Source organism: Schistocerca americana, chromosome 4 (assembly GCF_021461395.2).
Source record: "Schistocerca americana isolate TAMUIC-IGC-003095 chromosome 4, iqSchAmer2.1, whole genome shotgun sequence".
In the NCBI taxonomy this organism is placed as follows: domain Eukaryota; kingdom Metazoa; phylum Arthropoda; class Insecta; order Orthoptera; family Acrididae; genus Schistocerca; species Schistocerca americana.
The window spans coordinates 651,048,662-651,071,011 of NC_060122.1; the positions used below are offsets into that span (position 1 = coordinate 651,048,662).

Here is a 22,350-nt window from a genome sequence, read left to right on the forward strand (position 1 = left end):
AAAAAAAGTGTGTAATTGCATTCTGTACCCTTTAACCCATTGCATAAACAAGTGCTTACTTGAGGGATATTTCCCTGATGAGTTAAACTTGTCTAGGATCATCCCAGTATACAAAAAGGGAGATACTCTCCATCTAGTTACAGGCCTATTTCAATAGTACCCACATTCTCCAAGGTAATAGAATGCATCATGTACCAACAATTATCATCTCACTTTGAGAATCTAGAAATAATTAATGCTACACAATACGGGTTGAGGAAGAATCTGTCGACCATTGATGCAATCAACACGGTAGTCAGTTACATCCTCAAAGTCTTTGAGAACAAAGGCTTTGTTCAGGTCTCATTCTGTGACCTAAGCAAGGCCTTCAACTGTGTTGAGGACACGTCACTACTACAGAAACTAGAATTCTACGGCATCAAAGGAAACAGTCTCAGACTATTAAAAGCTTACCTCAACAACTGTGAGCAGGTAGTTTGTGTTGGTAAGGAAATGTCAAACATGGAAAATGTTAAAGTAGGTGTGCCTCAGGGATCTGTACTGGGCCCCTTCCTGTTTCTGATAATGATCAATGACCTCCCCTCGTTTATTAGATCCACCACTGTATTGTATGCAGATGATACGACTTTTCTTCATAGCAGTAACGATCTTAATGATCTTAAAACCTGTGCTGAAAACACTCACTCACACAGCATATTGGTACAGAGCAAATAGTTTCCTGTTGAATGAAAATAAAACTCAGTAGACAATCTTCACTGTAAGAGACAAGCCACAATCTGATGACCTAGTTCTGTTTAATTCCTGGGAGTTTATTTAGATGAAAAGTTATCCTGGGGCCAACATGTAAACTATATTAGTAGTAAGCTTTCTAGAGTAATTTATTTATTAAAACAACTCAGAAATTGTGTACCTGAAACATACATCAGATCATCTTATTTTGTATTTTTCCGAAGTATAATATCCTATGGCATTTTCTTGTGGGGTAACTAGTCATATACATGACCTATTATTGCAGAAGAAAGCCATTAGGATAATTACAAATTCTTCACAGAAGGCTCACTGCAAACCTTTATTTACTAAGCAAAAAAATATGACAGTAATAAACCTCTATATATACAATGTCTTAATCTTTACGAAGAAGAACCTACAAGATGTGAAACGTAGAGAAAATGTACATTGTTACAACACAAGAAGCATCAAACGCATATACACGCCTTACCACAGATTATCAAAATCAATAAATAGCTATGAAGTCACAGGGCACAAACTATTTAATAAGCTGCCACATGCTATACAGGATCTTCCTGAACATATATTCTAAGAAAGACTACATGAATGGTTTATTGCCCACCCGTTCTATGATATCAATGAATTCTTCAACTGTAAAATGCAGTAATCCAACAGATGACCCACTGTACATTTATTGTAATATGAGCTAAAATATTTCAGTAGTCAATACCTTATCACACTGTATTATAAATTGTATCTTCATTTGATGTTGTCAATTGCTGTAATGGCCTAAAGACAACAAAATCTTTATTATTATTAAACACAAGCCACCACAGCTCAGAAATGTCAGTGGTTCTTGGGGGGATGGGACCAAGTTAGTATCTACATTATGTGAGACAAGTTTGTTCTTTTTATGTGTGTATATTTGTCAGTAATGACCTCTTAAACTTGGCATGTCCTAATTCAACACATTCATTTTCTCCCCAATAAGCAGACATCGAATATAATGTCTAGCTCCTGTAAAATATTTTACTGTGTATCAGAGTTATTCAAAATAAATAAACTATCGTGCTTTGAATGGTGTAGGAACACTGTGTATGGTAACCCAACTCTGAACTAAATGGCATTTAAATATCTGTGTGTCTAAATTAAGTGTGTGTCAGAAATAAGCAGTGTGGTGTCACCAGTACACATAGCTCTGCTCATTCTAAAGTCATACATCTGGCACAAAATATTATTATCTCACAGATATCGTACAGGCTTCAGGTTTGGTCTTTCAACAGGCCATTCCAGCAGCTTCAACAGATTCTCTAAGAAACATGACACAAAGATCCTTGGTTTGTGGACAGGGCACTATCATCCTGGTAGACAAAATATCAGACTCCCAACTACAATCTTGTACATCTTGGTTTGAGAATCATGCTGTTGTGGGGAGGGAGGGGGGGGGGGGGGAGCGCAGCAAAATAAACAAATATAGAATGTCTTTATCACCCACAGTACAGCACTCAGGTAAATGCCTTAGGAAAGTTCATAGACTTGTATACACTGATCAGCCAGAACATTATGACCACCTACCTGATAGCCAGTATATCCACCTCTGGCACAGATAACAGCAGCACCATGTCATGTCATGGAAGCAGTGAGGCGTTGGTCAGTGGAGGGACTTGGCACCACATCTTTACACACATCACCTGATTCCCTTAAATTCTGGGGAGGGTAGCAATGAGCTCTGAATCTATGTTCAATAACATCCCAGACGGGATCATTCAGGTTCAGATCTGGTGAGTTAGGGGTCCAACTCATCAATTGGAACGTGACTGTGTTCCTCGAACCACTCCATCACTCATGGACTTGTGACATGGCGCATTATCTTGTTGAAAAATGCCACTGTTGTTTGGAAACATGATCGTCATGAATGAGAGTACATGGTCTGCAAACCAGTGTATGATACTCCTTGGCCATCATGGTGCCTTGCATGAGCTCCACTGGAACCATGGATGCCCTTGTGAATGTTCCCAAGAGCATAACGGCGCCACTGTCAGCTCATCTCCATCCTGCTGCACAGGTGTCGAGGAGATCTTCACCTGGAAGATGACGGATTTGCTCCCCCATCGTCATGATGAAGAAGGTATTGGGATTCATCAGACCATGCAATGCTCTGCCATTGCGCCAGCATCCAGTGATGGTGGTCACATGCCCATTTGTGTTCAGACACACTTGTGCTCTGCCCAGTATTAAAGCCTGATGATGTTAGTTCTGCCACAGTTCGCTGGCAGTCCTGTTTTTCGAATCTGCCCAGCATACAAAGTCAGACATTTGTAATGAGGGGTGGCCGCCCAACCTCACGTCGAAATGGTTTCACCTTGGTTTTGCCACATGTTGGAAGACACTTCTTTAACACTCAACAAGTTATGCTGTTTTCAAAATGCTTGTGCTGAGCCTCCAGACTACCACAATCTGCCCTTGGTCAAGTTCAAATAGATTGTGCGCCTTCACGATTCTACATACGGACAGCATTCTCACTGATACTACATGCACCTTGCATGTAACTGACTAACAGTCATTCCTTATTAGGTGGTGCTACTATTGCCCGTATGGGTTTATATTGATAGTAGATCGGTGGTCATAATGTTCCAAGCTGATCAGCGAATGTGTGCTACATCGTTTACTATAATCCTTTACTACACATCCTAACCATGGCATTGTTGGCACCACAATAAGTGACTTAGACTAATTGTTCATGTGATCATTGGCTTCTCAACAGCAGTCATCAGGTGCAGTCTCTACCAGATTTTAATGTCATTGAACTATGTGCGAAGCTACATCAGCAGGTCACTGCAGTATTCACAAGGATAAGAAGTGAATATCTCCTACGGTGTTCTGCTTGGTTTCCTTATTGTTGTCAGTTAATTCTGAGGCCTAGCAAAGAGATAATTAAGTTAACTGTTCCCTTATGTTTCCTTCCTTTGTTTGATCCATTCATATAGAAAGAAGAACTAAGAAGCTGATGCTTTCGCCTGTGCTGTACATGCATGTATGAGTGTGTTTTTACTAAGAACACCCAGATTTTGTTTTACCTTGCATATACTGCCAAGAGAACAGATATGATAGGTCAAGTATTTGGAATTTATAAACAAACTGCATTAAAAATTTGGAAGATTTATAAACTATTGCATGATCTCTAGACACAATTTTCGACAATAGAATGGACACAGCTGCCCACTTCAAGTGGTAAATGAGTAATGATAAAGCATGCATTACATAAAAATTAATAAATGATAAACTGAGATGAGAATCAGTTGTACCTAAATGACATCCATTGCAGCATGTTAGCACTTAAAATAGTAATGGGTTGTATGTTTGAGCAATCCAACATGGTAATCAGAAAGATGAGGTTACTCATAACATAGCCTTGTGTCAAATAATACTCTAATGGTCTGATTTTTCTGAAAGTAGTGCTTGTTAATGACTTCTTTTTTAAAGAATGGCTTACTATTATCAACAATAACGGAAAAGTTAAAATGCTACTTACCATAAAGAAGACACACAAGTTGCAGAGAGGGACAGTTAAATTTAATTATGTTTTCTTTACAGTAAATTTAATTGTGCCTGTCCTCAGTGTGTCTTCTTTATAGCAAGTAGAAATCTATCGTTTCCTACATTGTTTGTATTCCTATATGAAACTTCCATTGTTTAATTACTACCATCAGTTCTGAATGCCAGACTGGTTATTCTTCTTTTACATTTCTGAAACTGATAGCAGATAGGCTGCATCTACTCTAAATTTTTCAGCCATGTCTGAGGGTGTCGCACTGCCCCTTCTCTTATACTACGCGGCAGCTGTTTTTACCTAATGCTTCAAAACTATTTACTTTAGACAGGCCACTATCAGCTGTCTATTTGTTGACAGAAACAAGGTATATTTAGTGCAAACATCACAGTTCTGTAGAATTCTTGTCCAACTCTAAATATTTTGATAACTTGTGTATTAGGGGTAAACTTTCGACTAACACAGCCTTCATTGTTCCTAAATGTACATGCAGTGCATAGGGAAATTTAAAGAACCATATAATATCAAACTACTTTTTGTTGTGCCTTTCTGGGACTCAGCATCACCGCTACATGGTAAGTAGCAACTATCCTTTTCATTCTGAAGTTCCATTTACAAATTTCTAGGACTGTTTAATCTCTCAATTGGTATCAATCTTCAGCAGTAGCCCATGTCCTTTCTCTAACTAAAATACAATTACAATAATTAAGTTTTATGTTTTCTGTAGAATTTACATTTTTGCATTTAATGATAAACAATGACTTGATTAGTGTTTAAGAGAGAAATTACATGAAAAATGTTAGGAGAAATGCATAAAGCAAACAGTGTTGATGCGAAATTTAAATATTTCTTAAAGATATTCCTACAGGACTTGTGAGTTTTGTTTTCCCTTAAAACAAATAAGGGGAAAATCAAACAGATGACTTGTGGGATTAAAGAATCTAGTGCTACCAGAATGAAATTTTCACTTAGCGGTGGAGTGTGCCCTGATACAAACCTCGCTGGCAGATTAAAACTGTATGCTGGACCGAGACACGAACTCGGGATGCAAGTGTTCTGCTGACTAAGCTACCCAAGCACAACTCGCAACCCATCCTCACAGCTTTATTTCCATCAGTACCTTGTCCCCTACCTTCCAAATTTCACAGAAGTTCTCTTGTGAACCTTACAAAACTAGCACTCCTGGAAGAAAGGGTATTGCGGAGACATAGTGCTAGGAAGAGGAAGGGTTTTGTTATTCAGATGACCAGTGGTACTCAAGAGTTGAAAACTCCATTAATACCAGTACTGTGGAACCCTCCAGTCATTGAAAAGCGAAACTTGTGTACTTTGCTTAAAAAGAATTAGGCAAAAACTACTTGGAACACTATTAAACATGAAACAAACAAAAAAATTGAGCCCTCACTCAGCAAAAAGCTCTGGAAGAAACACGGACATTTTCAAATAACTGGCCACCAAATGGAATTATTGTTTCTTCATACTGGCAAAGAATGCTGCAACACTAATAAACAACCAAGTACAGATGCATTAGATTTACATGTGCAGACAGTTGATGTACCACCAACAGATATGTTCAGAAACCACTGGGAGGATTGCAAAATTCACCAGGTTGCTTCAGAGCAGTAAAATGGTGCCTAACATGACATTTTTAGTATACTATTAAAATCCTGTGCTGACTTAACAAGACTGGCATAAGTTATCTTTGTAATAAATCATTCACAGTAAATTTCCTGACAGACTTAAATTAAGCCGTAGTAACTTTCTTCTGTAAATCTAAGAGGTAAGCAAACCACATCTAGTCCTAGCTATTTTTCACTCCTTCCTTCCTCTTCAAAAGTGTTTGAGGAAGTGACTTTGATAGCATACTGACTCACTTTATCTGAACAGAACATGTGAACTGCTGCTCAGTTTCGCGTTCATAAAGGATTCTCTACACAGAAAGCTTGAGCTCACAAATAAACTGCAAGCAGAGACATTGTCATCGCCTTTGTGTGGATCAAAAAATCCTACTTTGCAAAGTAAATTGCTGTGGCGTCCCTCGTGCGAAGGATGTCATCTTACCGTCATAACAGAAAGCAGATGGTCTCGTGGGCAGACTGTGTCATAGCCATGAAACTAACCTGAGATTGCAAAATTACTTTGGAGCTCAGTTGGATAACAAGTTAAAACAGAACCAACATGTATATAAACTAATCAAGCAGCTTACAGGCAATGTCATTGTGTTGACACAAAGACAGGCACCTTGGCTTATTATCTGTTGCCTTGTGGAATTATATTTTGGGGCAATGTACCTAAAGTAAATGAAGTGTGTATTCAGCAGAAATGAAAAGCGAGAATACCGTTTGAAGTAGATAACTGCACAGTGCAGGCTGGTATCGTGCTTCAGCACACTGTAAATATCACACTAAAATTACACCATCACTCTTCAATGCAAGTTGGAAATGAAATTAAAATTATGCCCTCTCTCTTCCAATGCATGCTGGTATGCAAATAAAAAGGATGAAAACTTGTTTTGTAGCACTTTGTCTGTAGTAACTAGAAACCAATGTAGAGTGCTGAAATGGTCAGCCACATTATGACGAACTCAGCCAAGGGGGCTCTGATGTGACATCATACCCTCCAGCACTATGAGTGCTACATTGCTCAGAGCACCAGGTCAGTACTTTTCTTTGAAATTGTGCATAGTGTATTGTGCAAGTATACTGCATGAGGGATTTTTTAAGGAGTTATTGTCACAACTGCAGTGTAGCTGATTACTTTAATGCATAGTCTGGCAATTCGTGGACATGGGTTCAATTCCCACTGTTACCAAATTTTTTAATTTCTCTCCCTTGCTATGTTAAAACTATTAATTGCACAACTTAAATTTAAACAGTTCAGTTTTATACACACAATTTAGTTGTGATATAAGTCAAAAGGCTAGAGGCCATCACATTGCTAAAATTTTGCAAGGCCTGCCACCATAATCACACACCTTGCAGGAGATTTTTGAGGATCTTGGAATTCTTACACTCTCCCACCCCAGTACATTTACTTCTTAATGGTTTTGTTGCTACAATAAGAAAATAATTTCAGCAGATCTGTGATCCATACAAGTAGAGTATTAAAAAGTAGTAATTTTTTGATGTAAACTTTGCCTCCTTGACCAAGGTTCAGGGTGGAGTTACGACTCTGGTGCAAAGGTATCAATATGTCATTATGCTCTCATACAACAAAACACAAGAAACAGAATATCAACCTATTCGACAAAAAATTATAAACATATATAATTAGCCATGCTCTACAAATTACCTGGATACCTAAATTCAAGCACTGAAAAGTTGTTTTAGAGACATATCAAATAATAGTGTTAACTGTCAAGCCGCAGGCCAAGTAGTTACGCAGTTGAAACAGGATCCTGTATTTACAGATGAAGGTTTAACTATATTCATTTCAAAATTCGTGTTATCAGTTAAATATTACATTACCAATAGGAGATAAAGAGCAACAGTATCATGAGAAGGAAAGTTGCTACTCACCATAAAATGGAAATGCTGAGCTGCAGATGGGCACAACAAAAAGACTGTCACAACTGCAGCCTCTCGCAGCCGAAGCCACAGGTAAGGTGCAGTTACTTAGTACAACAGCTTTTTCCAGAGTAGCAACTTTTTGTTAAATTACAAAATTCAAGCATGCAGCAGTACAGCGATTGTTTATTGTTAATATAGTGTAAAACTTAAATTCCTATGATTTGCTTGCCTCTCAACTAATTTATATCTTGCCTAGTTGTACATCCTCCCAAGGTATCCACCTAAGTAGAAGAAAGCTTTCCAGACTGCTCTTAATATATCAGTTGATGACATAGATAATCATACATCCTGCAGAAGCTTTCTTGTTAAGGATCTTTGAACTCTTACACTCAATTCTCAATATGTTTACTCCTTAATGGTTTTCTTTACTGGTGATAAAAATCTGTTTAATGAGAAATACAGTTTATACGGTACACTGCAAGACACAAAAATAATTTATTTGTAGACCTTGCCTCCTTGTCTAGGGTTCAGTGTGGCGTTACATACTGTGATGGGAAAATAGTTAATTAACTCCTATCTAATATAAAGCAAGAAATCAGGTATCTTAATCAGTTTTTAAAAAATGAACTATGTGCTTCATTAGCCACTATTTATCAAAATTTTCTAGATTCTGGGATTGAAAAGTTTGTTAGCTACATGGCAAGTAGTAATTTATTATATACAGGACTCTTTTCTTTGTAAAAGACCATTATAATGAAGTAGCTATCAATAGCAGTTAAACAGCAACTGTGTGGTACAACTGAGACAGTGTTTTGTTTTTTTAAGCAGTAGCTTTCTATCTAATATACTCAAATTTAACTGTCTTGAGTGTGACTAGCATTAAGTAGATCTACACAGTATCAAGTTTCTGTGATTTCCTTATCCTCTGTTAATGTAAGCCATTACACATTCCACAAACCTAAAGTTTATCCTCCTTGATGAGACCTACAGAACACAATGAATGAAGAACATAGCATGCCACCAAATCCAACAGAAACAATAAAGCTTACATCATGTGACAAAAGTAAATGGATGTTATGTACCTGCTGCTGTAACTGTAGCTGTTAGGTCATTTCCTACTGCCTTGCCAATTAGTAGATTCACAATGTATGCTGGTGCAAAATACAATGGAACTGTGCTACTCAGTTTGCCCCCCACTTATAATGACCTAGACATCATGAATAGTAATATCTGTGTGCTTATCTTGCACTGTATACATAAATCTATTTTAAAAAATAAGTGTGTGTGTGTGTGTGTGTGTGTGTGTGTGTGTGTGAGAGAGAGAGAGAGAGAGAGAGAGAGAGAGAGAGAGAGAGAGAGAGAGATTGATTCTTTAAGTTCCTGTCAAATTCACCTTTCCTCCTCACGTGTAAATTGTCATATGTTGATTTTATTTCACAACTAGCCTTTTCCCCCCAAAGGCTCTCTCATAAACATGTTTGACGCACAGAGCGCACATCTCATCTCCTGCCCCCCCCCCCCCCCCCAATCCCTCTCCTGTCTCCACCTATTCCTCTGTCAGTCTCTGTCCAATTCATTCTCCCACCTCTGTCCCTTTCTCACTCCATCTCATCCTCCTCTCTCTGTTCATCTCAAATTGTTCCAACCTCTCTCTCTGTCCACATCATCCTCCTCACTCTTTCCCTCATTATCTCCTCATTCCCCCTCTTTATGTACATCATCATCTCCCTCTCTCCCTATTCATCTCCTCCTGCCCCTTCTGTCTGTACATCCCTTCTATATTGAATTCAGCCTTGCACCTACTTGTGTCGTCCTGCAAGTGTACCCATTCTGCAAGTGTACCCATTGCAAAACTGGTTGATGAAGCAGGACGATACTACTCCCATAACACACCTGTCGTGCAGGGCAACCTATTTGTCTGGGACTCAGAAACCGTTTTCTGCTCAACGAGTAGGCTGCCCTGCCATGCAAGACAGCCTACTCGTTGGGGACTGGAACTATATCTTGCCCCTGCCACAAGATTGCCTTGCAAAGCAGGTTGATACTATTCCTACACAACACCTCTGTCCTTCAGGCCAGCCTGTAAGGCAGGGATTGCCCATATCTCTGCTCCTATTGGAGCTAGGTGGTTATCAAATCCACTTATAATACTTGTGAGGCCTGCTGTTTCTACGCCTAATTTGGTTGAAAAATATATATAGTGGCACAGTTAAAAGTAGCCTACCTCCCCTTTGAATGGGAATTCATTATTTCAACTTCTGAAGTAGAGTAAACAGCTACAACAACAGACAGTTTTATAAAATAATAGATTGTTAGCATTCTTCCATCAGCATTTTATTTTATTTCATCAGTGAAGTCAAGACGTTCCTCTTTGCAGTCTGCATAGTGACTTTCACAATAGATGAAAGAATTGAAATTGTGGAAGCATATGTGAAAACAGGTTTCATTAAGGAAACTCACAAAATTTTTGGGGTCAAGTATCCAGATAGACTGCCAGCACACCTACAGATCTATGTACAATGACAAAGAATTCCTTCAGTTTTCACACCAGAAATTATTGCAGAAATTTTCCAAAGAATTATTCAGTGCCCAAAGAAATCTACGGTAAATTACAGCGCTTGGCTTGTGAATAACATCAATGATGGTTTGTTAGACCCTTTCCATTTCGTTAGGAGCAGACAGCATTCCACTAGAACTACTGACGGCCTTGGGAGAGCCAGTCCTGACAAAACTCTACCATCTGGTGAGCAAGATGTATGAGACAGGCGAAATACCCTCAGACTTCAAGAAGACTATAATAATTCCAATCCCAAAGAAAGCAGGTGTTGACAGTTGTGAAAATTACCGAACTATCAGTTTAATAAGTCACAGCTGCAAACTACTAACGCGAATTCTTTACCTAAGAATGGAAAAACTCGTAGAAGCCGACCTCGGGGAAGATCAGTTTGGATTCTGTAGAAATGTTGGAACACATGAGGCAATACTGACCCTACGACTTATCTTAGAAGCTAGATTAAGGAAAGCCAAACCTACATTTCTGGCATTTGTAGACTTTGAGAAAGCTTTTGACAATGTTGATTGGAATACTCTCTTTCAAATTCTGAAGGTGGCAGGGGTAAAATACAGGGAGCGAAAGGCTATTTACAATTTGTATAGAAACCAGATGGCAGTTATAAGAGTCGAGGGACATGAAAGGGAAGCAGTGGTTGGGAAGGGTGTGAGACAGGGTTGTGGCCTATCCCTGATGTTATTTAATCTGTATATTGAGCAAGCAGTGAAGGAAACAAAAGAAAAATTCAGAGTAGGTATTAAAATCCATGGAGAAGAAATAAAAAATTTGAGGCTCGCCGATGACATTGTTCTTTCTGTCAGAGACAGCAAAGGACTTGGAAGAGCAGTTCAACAGAATGGACAGTGTCTTCAAAGGAGGATATAAGATGAACATCAACAAAAGCAAAACAAAGGTAATGGAATGTAGTCAAATTAAATCGGGAGATGCTGAGGGAATTAGATTAGGAAACGAGACATGTAAAGTAGTTTTGCTATTTGGGGAGCAAAATAACTGATGATGGTCGAAGTAGAGAGGATATAAAATGTAGATTGGCAATGGCAAGGAGCGTTTCTGAAGAAGAGAAATTTGTTAACGTCGAGTACAGATTTAAGTGTCAAGAAGTCGTTTCTGAAAGTATTTGTATGGAGTGTAGCCATGTATGGAAGTGAAATATGGACGATAAATAGTTTGGACAAGAAGAGAATAGAAGCTTTCAAAATATGGTGCTACAGAAGAATGCTGAAGATTATTTGGGTAGATCACGTAACTAATGAGGAAATATTGAACAGGATTGGGGGAGGAGTTTGTGGCACAACTTGACTAGAAGGGATTGGTTGTTAGGACATGTTCTGAGGCATCAATGGATCACCAATTTAGTATTGGAGGGCAGCGTGGAGGGTAAAAATCGTAGAGGGAGGCCAAGAGATGAATATAACAAGCAGATACAGAAAGATGTAGGTTGTGGTAGGTACTGGGAGAGGAAGAAGCTTGCACAGGATAGAGTAGCATGGAGAACTGCATCAAACCAGTCTCAGGACTGAAGACCACAACAACAATGAATGATGAAGCATGGTTTCATCTTTATGGTCAGGTGAATTCATAGAACACAAGGTACTGGACAATGCAGAACCCTAACTCAGTGTTAGCAACCATTCCATGATGAAAAAATCTGTGCTTGGTGCAGTGCAACAGGAAAGTGTATTATTGGACCAATATTTTTTTGACACCACCCTCAAAATTGTTCCATGTATGCAAATTTTTGATACATTTTGTACTCAACTCACTTCCTCCAGCAGTAAGCACACTGTAGGTGCTTCACAGACACACACCATTCATTTCTGGCAATCTTTTTCTGAGCAGTAATAATTTTTTTATATCAGTAAATTGCCCCAGGTGAGCGTTTCTTAACTAAACAAAACCAAAGCAAACGGAGTGTAATTGAGAATTGTCTCCAACTAATGTAAATGAAAAACCTTAGCATCCCTGTTGCAGTGCAGTATGCATGGTGTTTCAGAGATAAGATATTAGTTTACTCACTGACCTGTAATGGATCGTGGTTTCCACAGCTTTTGATCTTAGATTTTAAGGAAATTGCCGTCAGTAGTTAGAAGCTCCACATATGGAGTATGGAACATACCACCACATAATTAGATGGATTATGGCAAATATTTGTTGCTTGAAATCTTGTACACGTATTTGGATAGAATGAAGTTTTTGGTAGATGTGCATTAATAACACAGAAAACAACACATGACAAATCACTCCAGGCAAATTTTGTAAATTACACCAAAAAGGTATCAAGGTAATCTCTTCATTTTGCACAAAATATAAGGCTTTTCATTTTTATTTACACATCCTGCCTTCTTTGTGTAAATTTAACTGTAACCCGGTGTGAATGAGGTCGGGTACATCATACCCAAGGTGTTTTGAAGTGCTGATTATTGAATGTCATTGTCACCACACAAATATGTCTGCTTGTGTCTGTATGTGTGGATGGATATGTGCGTGTGTGCGAGTGTATACCTGTCCTTTTTTCCCCCTAAGGTAAGTCTTTCCGCTCCCGGGATTGGAATGACTCCTTACCCTCTCCCTTAAAACCCACTTCCTTTCGTCTTCCCCTCTCCTTCCCTCTTTCCTGATGAGGCAACAGTTTGTTGCGAAAGCTTGAATTTTGTGTGTATGTTTGTGTTTGTTTGTGTGTCTATCGACCTGCCAGCGCTTTCGTTCGGTAAGTCACCTCATCTTTGATTTTTTATATATATATATATATATCCAGATAATTTGTTCCTGTACCATACAAAAATGTGTTTGATATAATATTTTAAGTGGCTGAATAGTCAAGTTATTGAAATCCAAAATAAAAAAATGAAAATATCAAACAACAGAAAGGCGAAGTGAGAGAGACAGAAAAATAACTACTTACCTGAAACCGCTGTAAGTAAAGTAGGTAGGTTAAAGCAGTATGGAAGTTGGGAGATCATACCACGGTTTAGGGGAGGGGGATGGAGCATTAACGTACCAGTGGAAGAGGGGGAAAAAGGCTTGGCTAAATTGTATTTTTTGCGAACAGTTAGTGATAAATGACAACTTTAACTGCATTATAATTATTGCAAAGTTTGTCTTCATACAGCAACATATCTGCTTGCAACATTCATTTGTTAACAGATGCAATACAGTAGCATATCTTAAGAAAAAAAGTATTTTTTTCCCTAATCTGCTGAAGATATAAACCAGTGCATGATGATGATGATGTCCCATACTCCGAGGAGCGTAAGGGACGATGCTGGAGATCTGCACCACTGTACTAGGCAAGGTCCTAGCGGAGGTGGTTTGTCATTGCCTTCCTCCAACTGTAATGGGGATGAATGATGATGAAAACGACAACACCCAGTCTTAACAAGACAGGAAAAATCCCCGACCCCACTGGGAATCGAACCTGGGACCCCGTGCGCGTGAAGTGAGAATGCTACCGCAAGACGCGGACATATTGTTTCCAAACCTAGCTAAAATAAACATGAGCAAAATATGAAAAATAACAGTTCATCACCAGAAGCGGATTTCTTTATTTTTTTTAGAATAGTTCTGAAGAGGAAAGCTGTTGCTTCATATACTAAATTCTCTGCAGTAAGTATTCTCAGATGGGCATGTTTGATATCTGTAGTGGAATATCACCCTTCTTCACATCTTTGAACAGTAGTAGTACAAAATCAAATGCTAAAATGTGGATGAACAGAAAATTACACTGAATAATGGAGAAGAATTTTGTTGTACTCAAGCAAATAATATTTAACTGTGCTCCACAGATATGCCACATTAAAACCTCTGTATTCACACAGTTAAATAGTTTCATGCTTATAACAGTAGTTTACTAGTAAAACCACACTGAAAAAAAAAAAAAAAAAAAAAAAAAAAAAAAAAAAAAAAAAAAAAAAAAAAAAAAGAGTTCTACAAAACTGTGAGAACCACTGCTCTACTGCTGAACTGGGTGAGAGTTTGACGATTTAAAGTTTTCCATTACCAAAGCATCTGAGACAATCAAGGAAATACAAACACAACTATTACTGCTGATGAGACCAAAGCCAAATTACAATTAAAATTTCAAACTGTGCTAATCACCACTATCTAAATAGTCATTTGACAGCCAAACAACTATAGTTACACTAGCTTTCAGTATCAGTTTGGAGGTCACATTACATGAATTTCTCTCTCCTGTTTCATAGATAAAATAAAACCAACACACAAATACTAAGAGAACTCCTTGTTAAGCAGTGTTTGTTTAGAAGCTACTTGATTGTGAAATTACTGTCCATGTAATATATGTTTTAATATTCTGTACCGAGCCCAATTTCATCAGGGACCTTTTTTTTTGTGTGTGTGTGTGTGTGGGGGGGGGGGATACAGTTACATGCTTTGTGAACCTTCCGACATATCAGAAAAGGCAAATATTCATGAAAGGGTCTCTCACTTTTGGCACCAAATATTCGTTCAGAAGGATTGTACGAACAACAAAACACCAGGTTCCTCTTCAAACAGTAATCAACCAAGAAATCTATCATGAAGTTATTTAATGTAGAATTAATCTGAGTCTATCTGTTGCTGTTCACTTCTCAATATCCTTTGAGATTTTACATTGTACTGGACATCTGTAACTAATCCTCCAATGTTTTACCAAACTGATTTGCACTACATTCCATTGGAGTAAGTCGATATCTATTCAATCTTATACTATGCCATACTTTGGATAAAGCTCCAGCATGAGTCAACAGAACTTTCCTGTTGAGTATTTAGAAATATCCTGGATTAAATTTTGTACCTACATAGGCCATTCCTTCATCTGTGAACAAACACATTAGTGACTTTTCAAATGAAGGAAAATAACAGCTATCACTCAAAAGGACAAGCATATAGTCTGTAAGTTCTTTCTAGTAATAAACTACACCAAATGAATTTACAGTCTCTGCAGAAATTACCTTTTTATATTGCAAATTCACACCAGTAATGCACACTGACTGAATAGAGATGCCAATTAAGTGAAACCTGCACTTGAAAATCCAAACTACAAAATTATTTTTTATATCTCTCTCTCTCTCTCTCTCTCTCTCTCTCTCTCTCTCTCTCTCTCTCTCACACACACACACACACACACACACACACACACACACACACACACACAGGTTTATATATCAAAAGATGATGTGACTTACCATACGAAAGCGCTGGCAGGTCGATAGAAACACAGACAGACACATACATACACACAAAATTCTAGCTTTCGCAACCAACGGTTGCTTCGTCAGGAAAGAGGGAAGGAGAGGGAAAGACGAAAGGATGTGGATTTTAAAGGAGAGGGTAAGGAGTCATTCCAATCCCGGGAGCGGAAAGACTTACCTTGGGGGGGGAAAAAAGGACGGGTATACACTTGCGCGCGCACACACGCACGCGCGCACACACACACACACACACACACACACACACACACACACACACACACACACACACACACATATATCCATCCACACATATACAGACACAAGCTTGTGTGTGTGTGTGTGTGTGTGTGTGTGTGTGTGTGTGTGTGTGCGCGCGCGCGCGCGAGAGAGTGTATACCCGTCCTTTCCCCCCCCCCAAGGTAAGTCTTTCCGCTCCCGGGATTGGAATGACTCCTTACCCTCTCCTTTAAAACCCACATCCTTTCGTCTTTCCCTCTTTCCTGACGAAGCAACCGTTGGTGCGAAAGCTAGAATTTTGTGTGTATATATGTGTCTGTTTGTGTTTCTATCGACCTGCCAGCACTTTCGTATGGTAAGTCACATCATCATTTGTTTTTAAATATATTTTACCGGCGTGGAATGTTTCCCTATTATATATATATATATATATATATATAAAACCATTGCAGTATAAAGCTTCAGGCATACACATTATTAGTAAGATGGAAATACGTGAAAACATCTACTGGACAGTTCTTACAGGTTGATCAAGTGCATACACATTTGAGCCCATGCATGATAGTGAAAACTTAAGGGGACATCATATGATTTTGTAACATTAATAAAACAATGTATCAGCGAACACTTTATTCATAAGTACAAATTGAGACATCACTCATAAAAAAGATTACACAAAAGATAAGAGCTTTTTTGCATCTTATTTATGAATACAATAATGAGACTCCCTTTGTTTATATAGCAATCTCACTATATGCGCAACCATATATAGCACTTCATCCACTACAGTTCATACTGAGATGTAAGCAGGCTACATATAAACTGAAAATATTGGCATATCCATTAGTTTTAGTCCTATAATCTATGGAATACTTTTTAAAAATTTAGATTTGAGCACAGGTGTGTTAAATGCATGAAGTAAACTTCCTGTAAATTATTCTGCACAATCTAAATGAACTGCCTCAATAACTTTCCACAGATATAAATTTCACCCTACTTCTATAAAAAATATTGGAACTTTGTGGCATTATTATTAAAAATACTGTAAATTCTAAACACAGAAGTAAGAACAGAAATTACTGAATGTGAAAATATAAAATTCACAGCCACACTGTAAGCTCAAATTAGATTTAAACATTGAAAACATGAGAAAATATCTGGTTGAATTTAGAACCAAATAATACAATAACTTAATTTGGGAGTGTGTAACGAACATAGGGAACTTCAACATCATTACCACTATCATCATTACAACACAATTCAAATATCAGAGCTTTAACATGTGGCTCAATTTTCTTTTTTGAGACTTTCATTACAACTTCAGACATTGGAAGTCCCATGCGTTCTGCACACTTTGATCTAGACATGAAAAATGAGTAAAGCATACAAACACCTTGGGACAACATTGTGATTTCCAGATTATATTTAGTTCTGAAGTAATCAAGGAACTCTTTGAGAGTGAGTTCTCCCACTACTTCAAACCGGTCCCATAATGTCCATTCCGTGTCATAATACTTATTTTTTGGAGCTGAAATTGGCTCAGAAAAGCTGATGAACGGTAAGGCCAAGTTAATAAAACCATTCTTGAAGACATCAATATTTTTAAAGCCCTGTGCTAATTTGTATAGCTCAAGACACGCAAGGCCACCAACTACTGATGTAGTTGTAGCAATAGCAGGAATAATCTTACCAGCAATAAGCTTACTCTTGTGACGATCTGCTATTGGGATACCGTAATTTTCAGCACGCAGATTAGAAGCAGCAACAATAAAGTCCATATGCATATTGGTGTCATCGTCCTTTTCAAATTCCAACGGCTTTATCTGAAGATTACCCAGCTCACTGATACCAGGCAACTCCTTCTGCAATTGTATTATGCGATCATGATCAACAGCACCAGTTCCATTAGACATCTGATCCTGTGAATCAGTTACTGATATTTTAACACCTTGTTTTGGAACGAAAACTGGTACTTGCACCCTCGCAGCAATTCGAGCAACAGCTTCACGATCACGGTTCTGTGGAATACCATACACCTCTGCTTTCAAATTAGCAGCAGCAACAATGTAATCCAAATGAAGAGAATTGTCAACTGAAAATTCAAGGGGTTTTGGGCATCTTTTTGGTCCTGACCAAAATGGCTGTCCACTTGATGTAAGCTGATCTGGAGGGAAATTAAACAAAAGTTGGCGAATTTGGTCATTATATTGCTCTTGCCAATAGCACCGGGCCCATGCAACACAATCATCAAAACTTAATGGTCGCTGATCAACTAAAGCTTTCTTAAGTGACTCCAGAATTTCCAATGGCTGCACTCCTGGAAGCTTCATTGTTCGGTCTATGAATGATGGGTCTGAGAGGTACTGAGCAGCATTTTCAGCTGCTTGGTGAAACAGACCTTCAAATGAATCTCTTGCCCACTGTAGTGTGTGCTCAATTGCATTGGGGAAATTCTTTAGGGTACATATTGGAATGCTTTTCTCAGGTGGATCTTGTGACGAACTGTACGATTCTGTCAAAAATGGAACAACTACCTGAGTATTGCCCTTTGTTCCTAAAGTCCCTGATTCCAGAAGTGGTTTGCGATAATATACACATCGACGATCCATATATATGCGGGCATCAACATTATCCAAAGCATTTGCAACACCATCAAGACCTTCAAAGAAATTATCATCGTACACTTTCTCAGACTCTGGACCAACACGATTTTCATGAGCCTCAATATTTAAATACGGATTCATCTGCTTAACAACTCTAGCAGCAGTTATAGACTTCGGGCGCTGGACATCATGTGGTCGAAACAAGAACTGCCGATTGAGGTTTGACTTCTCAATGAGGTCCATGTCTGTCACAATAACTTTACCACCCTCACCTGCTCCAACACCCATCATAGCAAAGTTCTTTAGAAGTTCACATCCAATGGCACCTGCACCAACAATGAAGTAATTAAGTTTACCCAGTTTATCTTGGAATTCCTTTCCAAATACAGCAATCTGCCCATCATAACGACTGCCTGTTGGCATATAATTTTCAGGATTTTCTGCAGTGAGATCTTTAGGTAAACATTCCAAGGCATCAAAGTAAAGCCATTGATAAATTGGAGTAAATTTTCCACTGCAAGCTTTCATTACTTCTTGAGCAACTATTCCACCAACGGCTGCATTCAATGGGCTAACATCTCCTCTACATATTTTCGGAAAAACCTCTAGAAGATCACTACCAACCTCATAGTCACTTCCACCATTCACACTCAATTTCTTGCAAAGTGACTTGAAAGCAGCTGCATCATCATTGTTCCAAAGCCTTGGATAGTCCCCATTCTGCTCATGGTACTTGTGGAGAGCTTGGAAAGCCAAATGCAGCTGTGGAGCTCTCTCAAATTTTGAAAAATCTGTTATTACAAATTCTGGTTCCTTAAGGGCCTCTTTCAATGGTTTGAACTGCACAACAGTTGGAACTTTGACCTGGGTGACTATACCACCACTCACATACTTTGAATAACTACTTGTATCACCAATGCTAAACGTATAAGGACCCAGAACTTTAATTTTTATTGGTTCACAGCCATTCAGTTCTGTCATTCCAACAATCTCCGAGAAAGTAACGTAATCGCCGTCCTCTAGCCCGTGACGAGTATCGTCCAGACATGTAACAACTCCCTCAATGTCATTGGATATGCTGGCTATCATCGCAGTTAAGGGCGCCTCGCCATTTGTGTCCACGACAGTAAATTCATCACCAAAGTCACAGAACACCTGTGAAAATAGTCCTTTATTGTCTGCAATTATAAGTGCGATATTGAAGGCACGTGCGGTTTCCGCGATTCTCAGCTGCTCGTCGAGTTTACTATTTGTTAAAACAATAACTCTGAATTGTTTCAAAAAATCCTCAGTCAGTGGACCGGTATACGCCTGAGTACGAACGTAATTATTCAACTCAGACAGTTGTTTGAGACTGGCTTCCGCCCTATTTTTTCCTAATGAAGCTTCAGATAAGTAAAACTGTGAGCACAAATCTGACATTGTACAAGCAACTTCATCATGTAGCGTGACAGCTCTGACACCACCAAGAATCACATTTTTGGCCACTTCGACTCCCAAGCCGCCGAGACCAGATATTAAAACATTCGAGGACGCCATGCGTCGCATGGCATCATGACCAAGTACATACAACTGCCTTGAATAAAGTCCTTCGTCGATCTCGGGGGCACAGTTGGATGATCCCGGTTGCTCCATTTCTGCAGAGCGCGAGGAGCAAGAGGACGCTACTACTGAGTCTCCTGTAGCAACTTTTCTCTTCTTGGCTGCAGGATCTACGGAACTATCGAGCACACGAGAACTAGACATCGGGCACACACAAAGTTTTCACTATGAAGGCGTATACTCCAATGTTTCGATCACAAATCAACACTGTCTTTTCGTTAAAAGACAATTGCATAGTTCATAACACTGTAATAATCTTTGTTACCTTCAACTGCTCCCAAAGACACTAATGGAAAGCTCTAATGCCCTCTTCAAAGAGCAATTTCAAAGATACTACAACCAAGAAAACAAATGCTACGTCGTTTATCGATTCAGTAACAAAGATTCTTTTATTCGAACGAAATTTCTTTCATAATTTAATTGTATTATATTTTAGCGATCCGAAAAAGAAGTGAATTACTCCACTTGCATGCGACTACTCATGAGAGGGCAGTTCGTAAAAAATTATTTAACTTGTGGTTCTTGGCTGGAAACAGGATTTCCACATGTAACTAAAGTAATGTCACTGCAAAGTGATGCGATGAGTCAGGCTGCAGTGGCAGCGTGAACTACCTCCGTACAAGCTGCAGTCAAGATAATGATGGCAGTTTTTAATATTGACTGAATGATTTTTATCTGGTCCCATCTGACTACAATATACATAGTTTCTTCACAACATCCCCACCGACTTTTCAAGGAGTGAGGAGGAACGGAAGTCGCGAGTTACTCCTACCAAAAGCTAACACAGGACAGTTGCTGAGCGATCAAGCTGCACTTTCATCATGTAGTTCTAGCACTACACATGTGATTTCTGGATTGCCGCGACACAGCACGACAGTTACTTCGTAACGTCTATGGTACACACACCTACTCTATTGTCCGCTATGCTGCGTTGGCAGCGGCCGGAGACCAAACACTCATAGCTCGAAACCGATTGAATTGTACTGGTCATTTTAACTGTTTCAGCTGTGGATTACTGGTGAAACATTCTATGTTGTACTAACTAAAAGAAACACTTTTTGCCTTCGTTCAAAGAAACTTTATCATTTTTGTACGACCTAGGTTTCGGGTTAAGAGCGAGTCGCACCTGCCGTATCGTCATGTTAAAACATTCCACAATGCATTTCAAATGGTAACATCCACTTAAACAGTAGCCATCACTTCAAGTCACCATCAAGATTTCTCGGGGAGAAAATTTTGACAGTGACGTTGGTTGTGGTGGGAGAGGGATGGTGGGGGGAGGAGAACCTGCGCCGTCGTCTGCTAAGATCGCAAGCTAATGTACTTTCGCCGCTCTCACTCATGTTATAGTAGTGGATCCTGTGCTTTTGTATTTTCTTAACCTTTAATTTCTTTTTTTTTTTTTTAATTATTTGGTTTAGTTTCATTGCAAATGTTCCATCAGCACTTGACTGTTTTATTTATTGAGTGTTCTTTCTGAAGCGAGGCAAAATATTTGTAAAGGTTTCTTTATCAAATAACAGCAGTGATGCCTGCACTGTGTGCAAATAAGAACATGAGTAGATGTATTACGAAAAAAGTCAGATCTATTGAAGGAGAGAAACAGTTATTTATGACGACATTTGCTACGTAAGGAAAACAACATAACTCGTAAGGTAAACAATCTGTACATATTTCCTTATAAATATTGTTCAGTATGTTCATATTTTTGCTAACAAATAAATGTGGAAGTTTTGAAATGGTATTTCACTCCTCAGCATTCTGCCACACAAAATTAATCAAGGACATCTTTTATGAAGTCTTCATTGGCCATTAATAACCTTTATCGTTGTTAGTTCCTCAATTCCGACACACTACTCCCTGTTTCTGTACCATGGATGCTAACTCACAACCTCAGAAACACGGTTCAGTACTGGATTAAGTGAGCTGATTTGAGGTATCATCCAGTGTGTACGGCGTGACGATGTCATGATGTGAGATGACATGACGGTCCGTTGACGTCTAGTGTGACTCGGTCTTTAGAAACCCATTTTCTAGTAGACAACTGATTCCAAAGCTAACATCAAAGCAAAGATAAACATGTTACTCTCTTAATCTATCAATTCTCGACTCAAACGTACATCACCTAGCTGGAAAGGCTGAACAAGTGCGAGAACTAGAAGTTGTGATTTCAGAGAGAAGTGGCGAAGGTTAACAGCTGACTTGTGTTGTATCAACAAAGAGTTGTGTATAAAAAACTCGCTGGGCTATGTGATCGTTATGAGGTTGTTATTTATGTACACAGAAATCATACCATACGTTTTTTTCTGTGAGGCTAACGCAACATAATATACGTTTATGCAGTTCCAACTTCATTATG

The 22,350-nt window shown here is 38.8% G+C and overlaps 1 protein-coding gene across 1 annotated transcript; it reads right to left on the reverse strand.

Annotated features, from left to right (window-relative positions):
• Nucleotides 1-16,401: 16,401 nt before the first annotated feature.
• LOC124612572 (ubiquitin-like modifier-activating enzyme 1) lies at nt 16,402-20,309 on the reverse strand. Its single transcript, XM_047140857.1, has one exon. It carries the CDS (start codon nt 20,133-20,135, stop codon nt 16,977-16,979), a length of 3,159 nt encoding a protein of 1,052 aa, XP_046996813.1. The 5' UTR covers nt 20,136-20,309; the 3' UTR covers nt 16,402-16,976.
• Between the last annotated feature and the right edge of the window lie 2,041 nt (nt 20,310-22,350).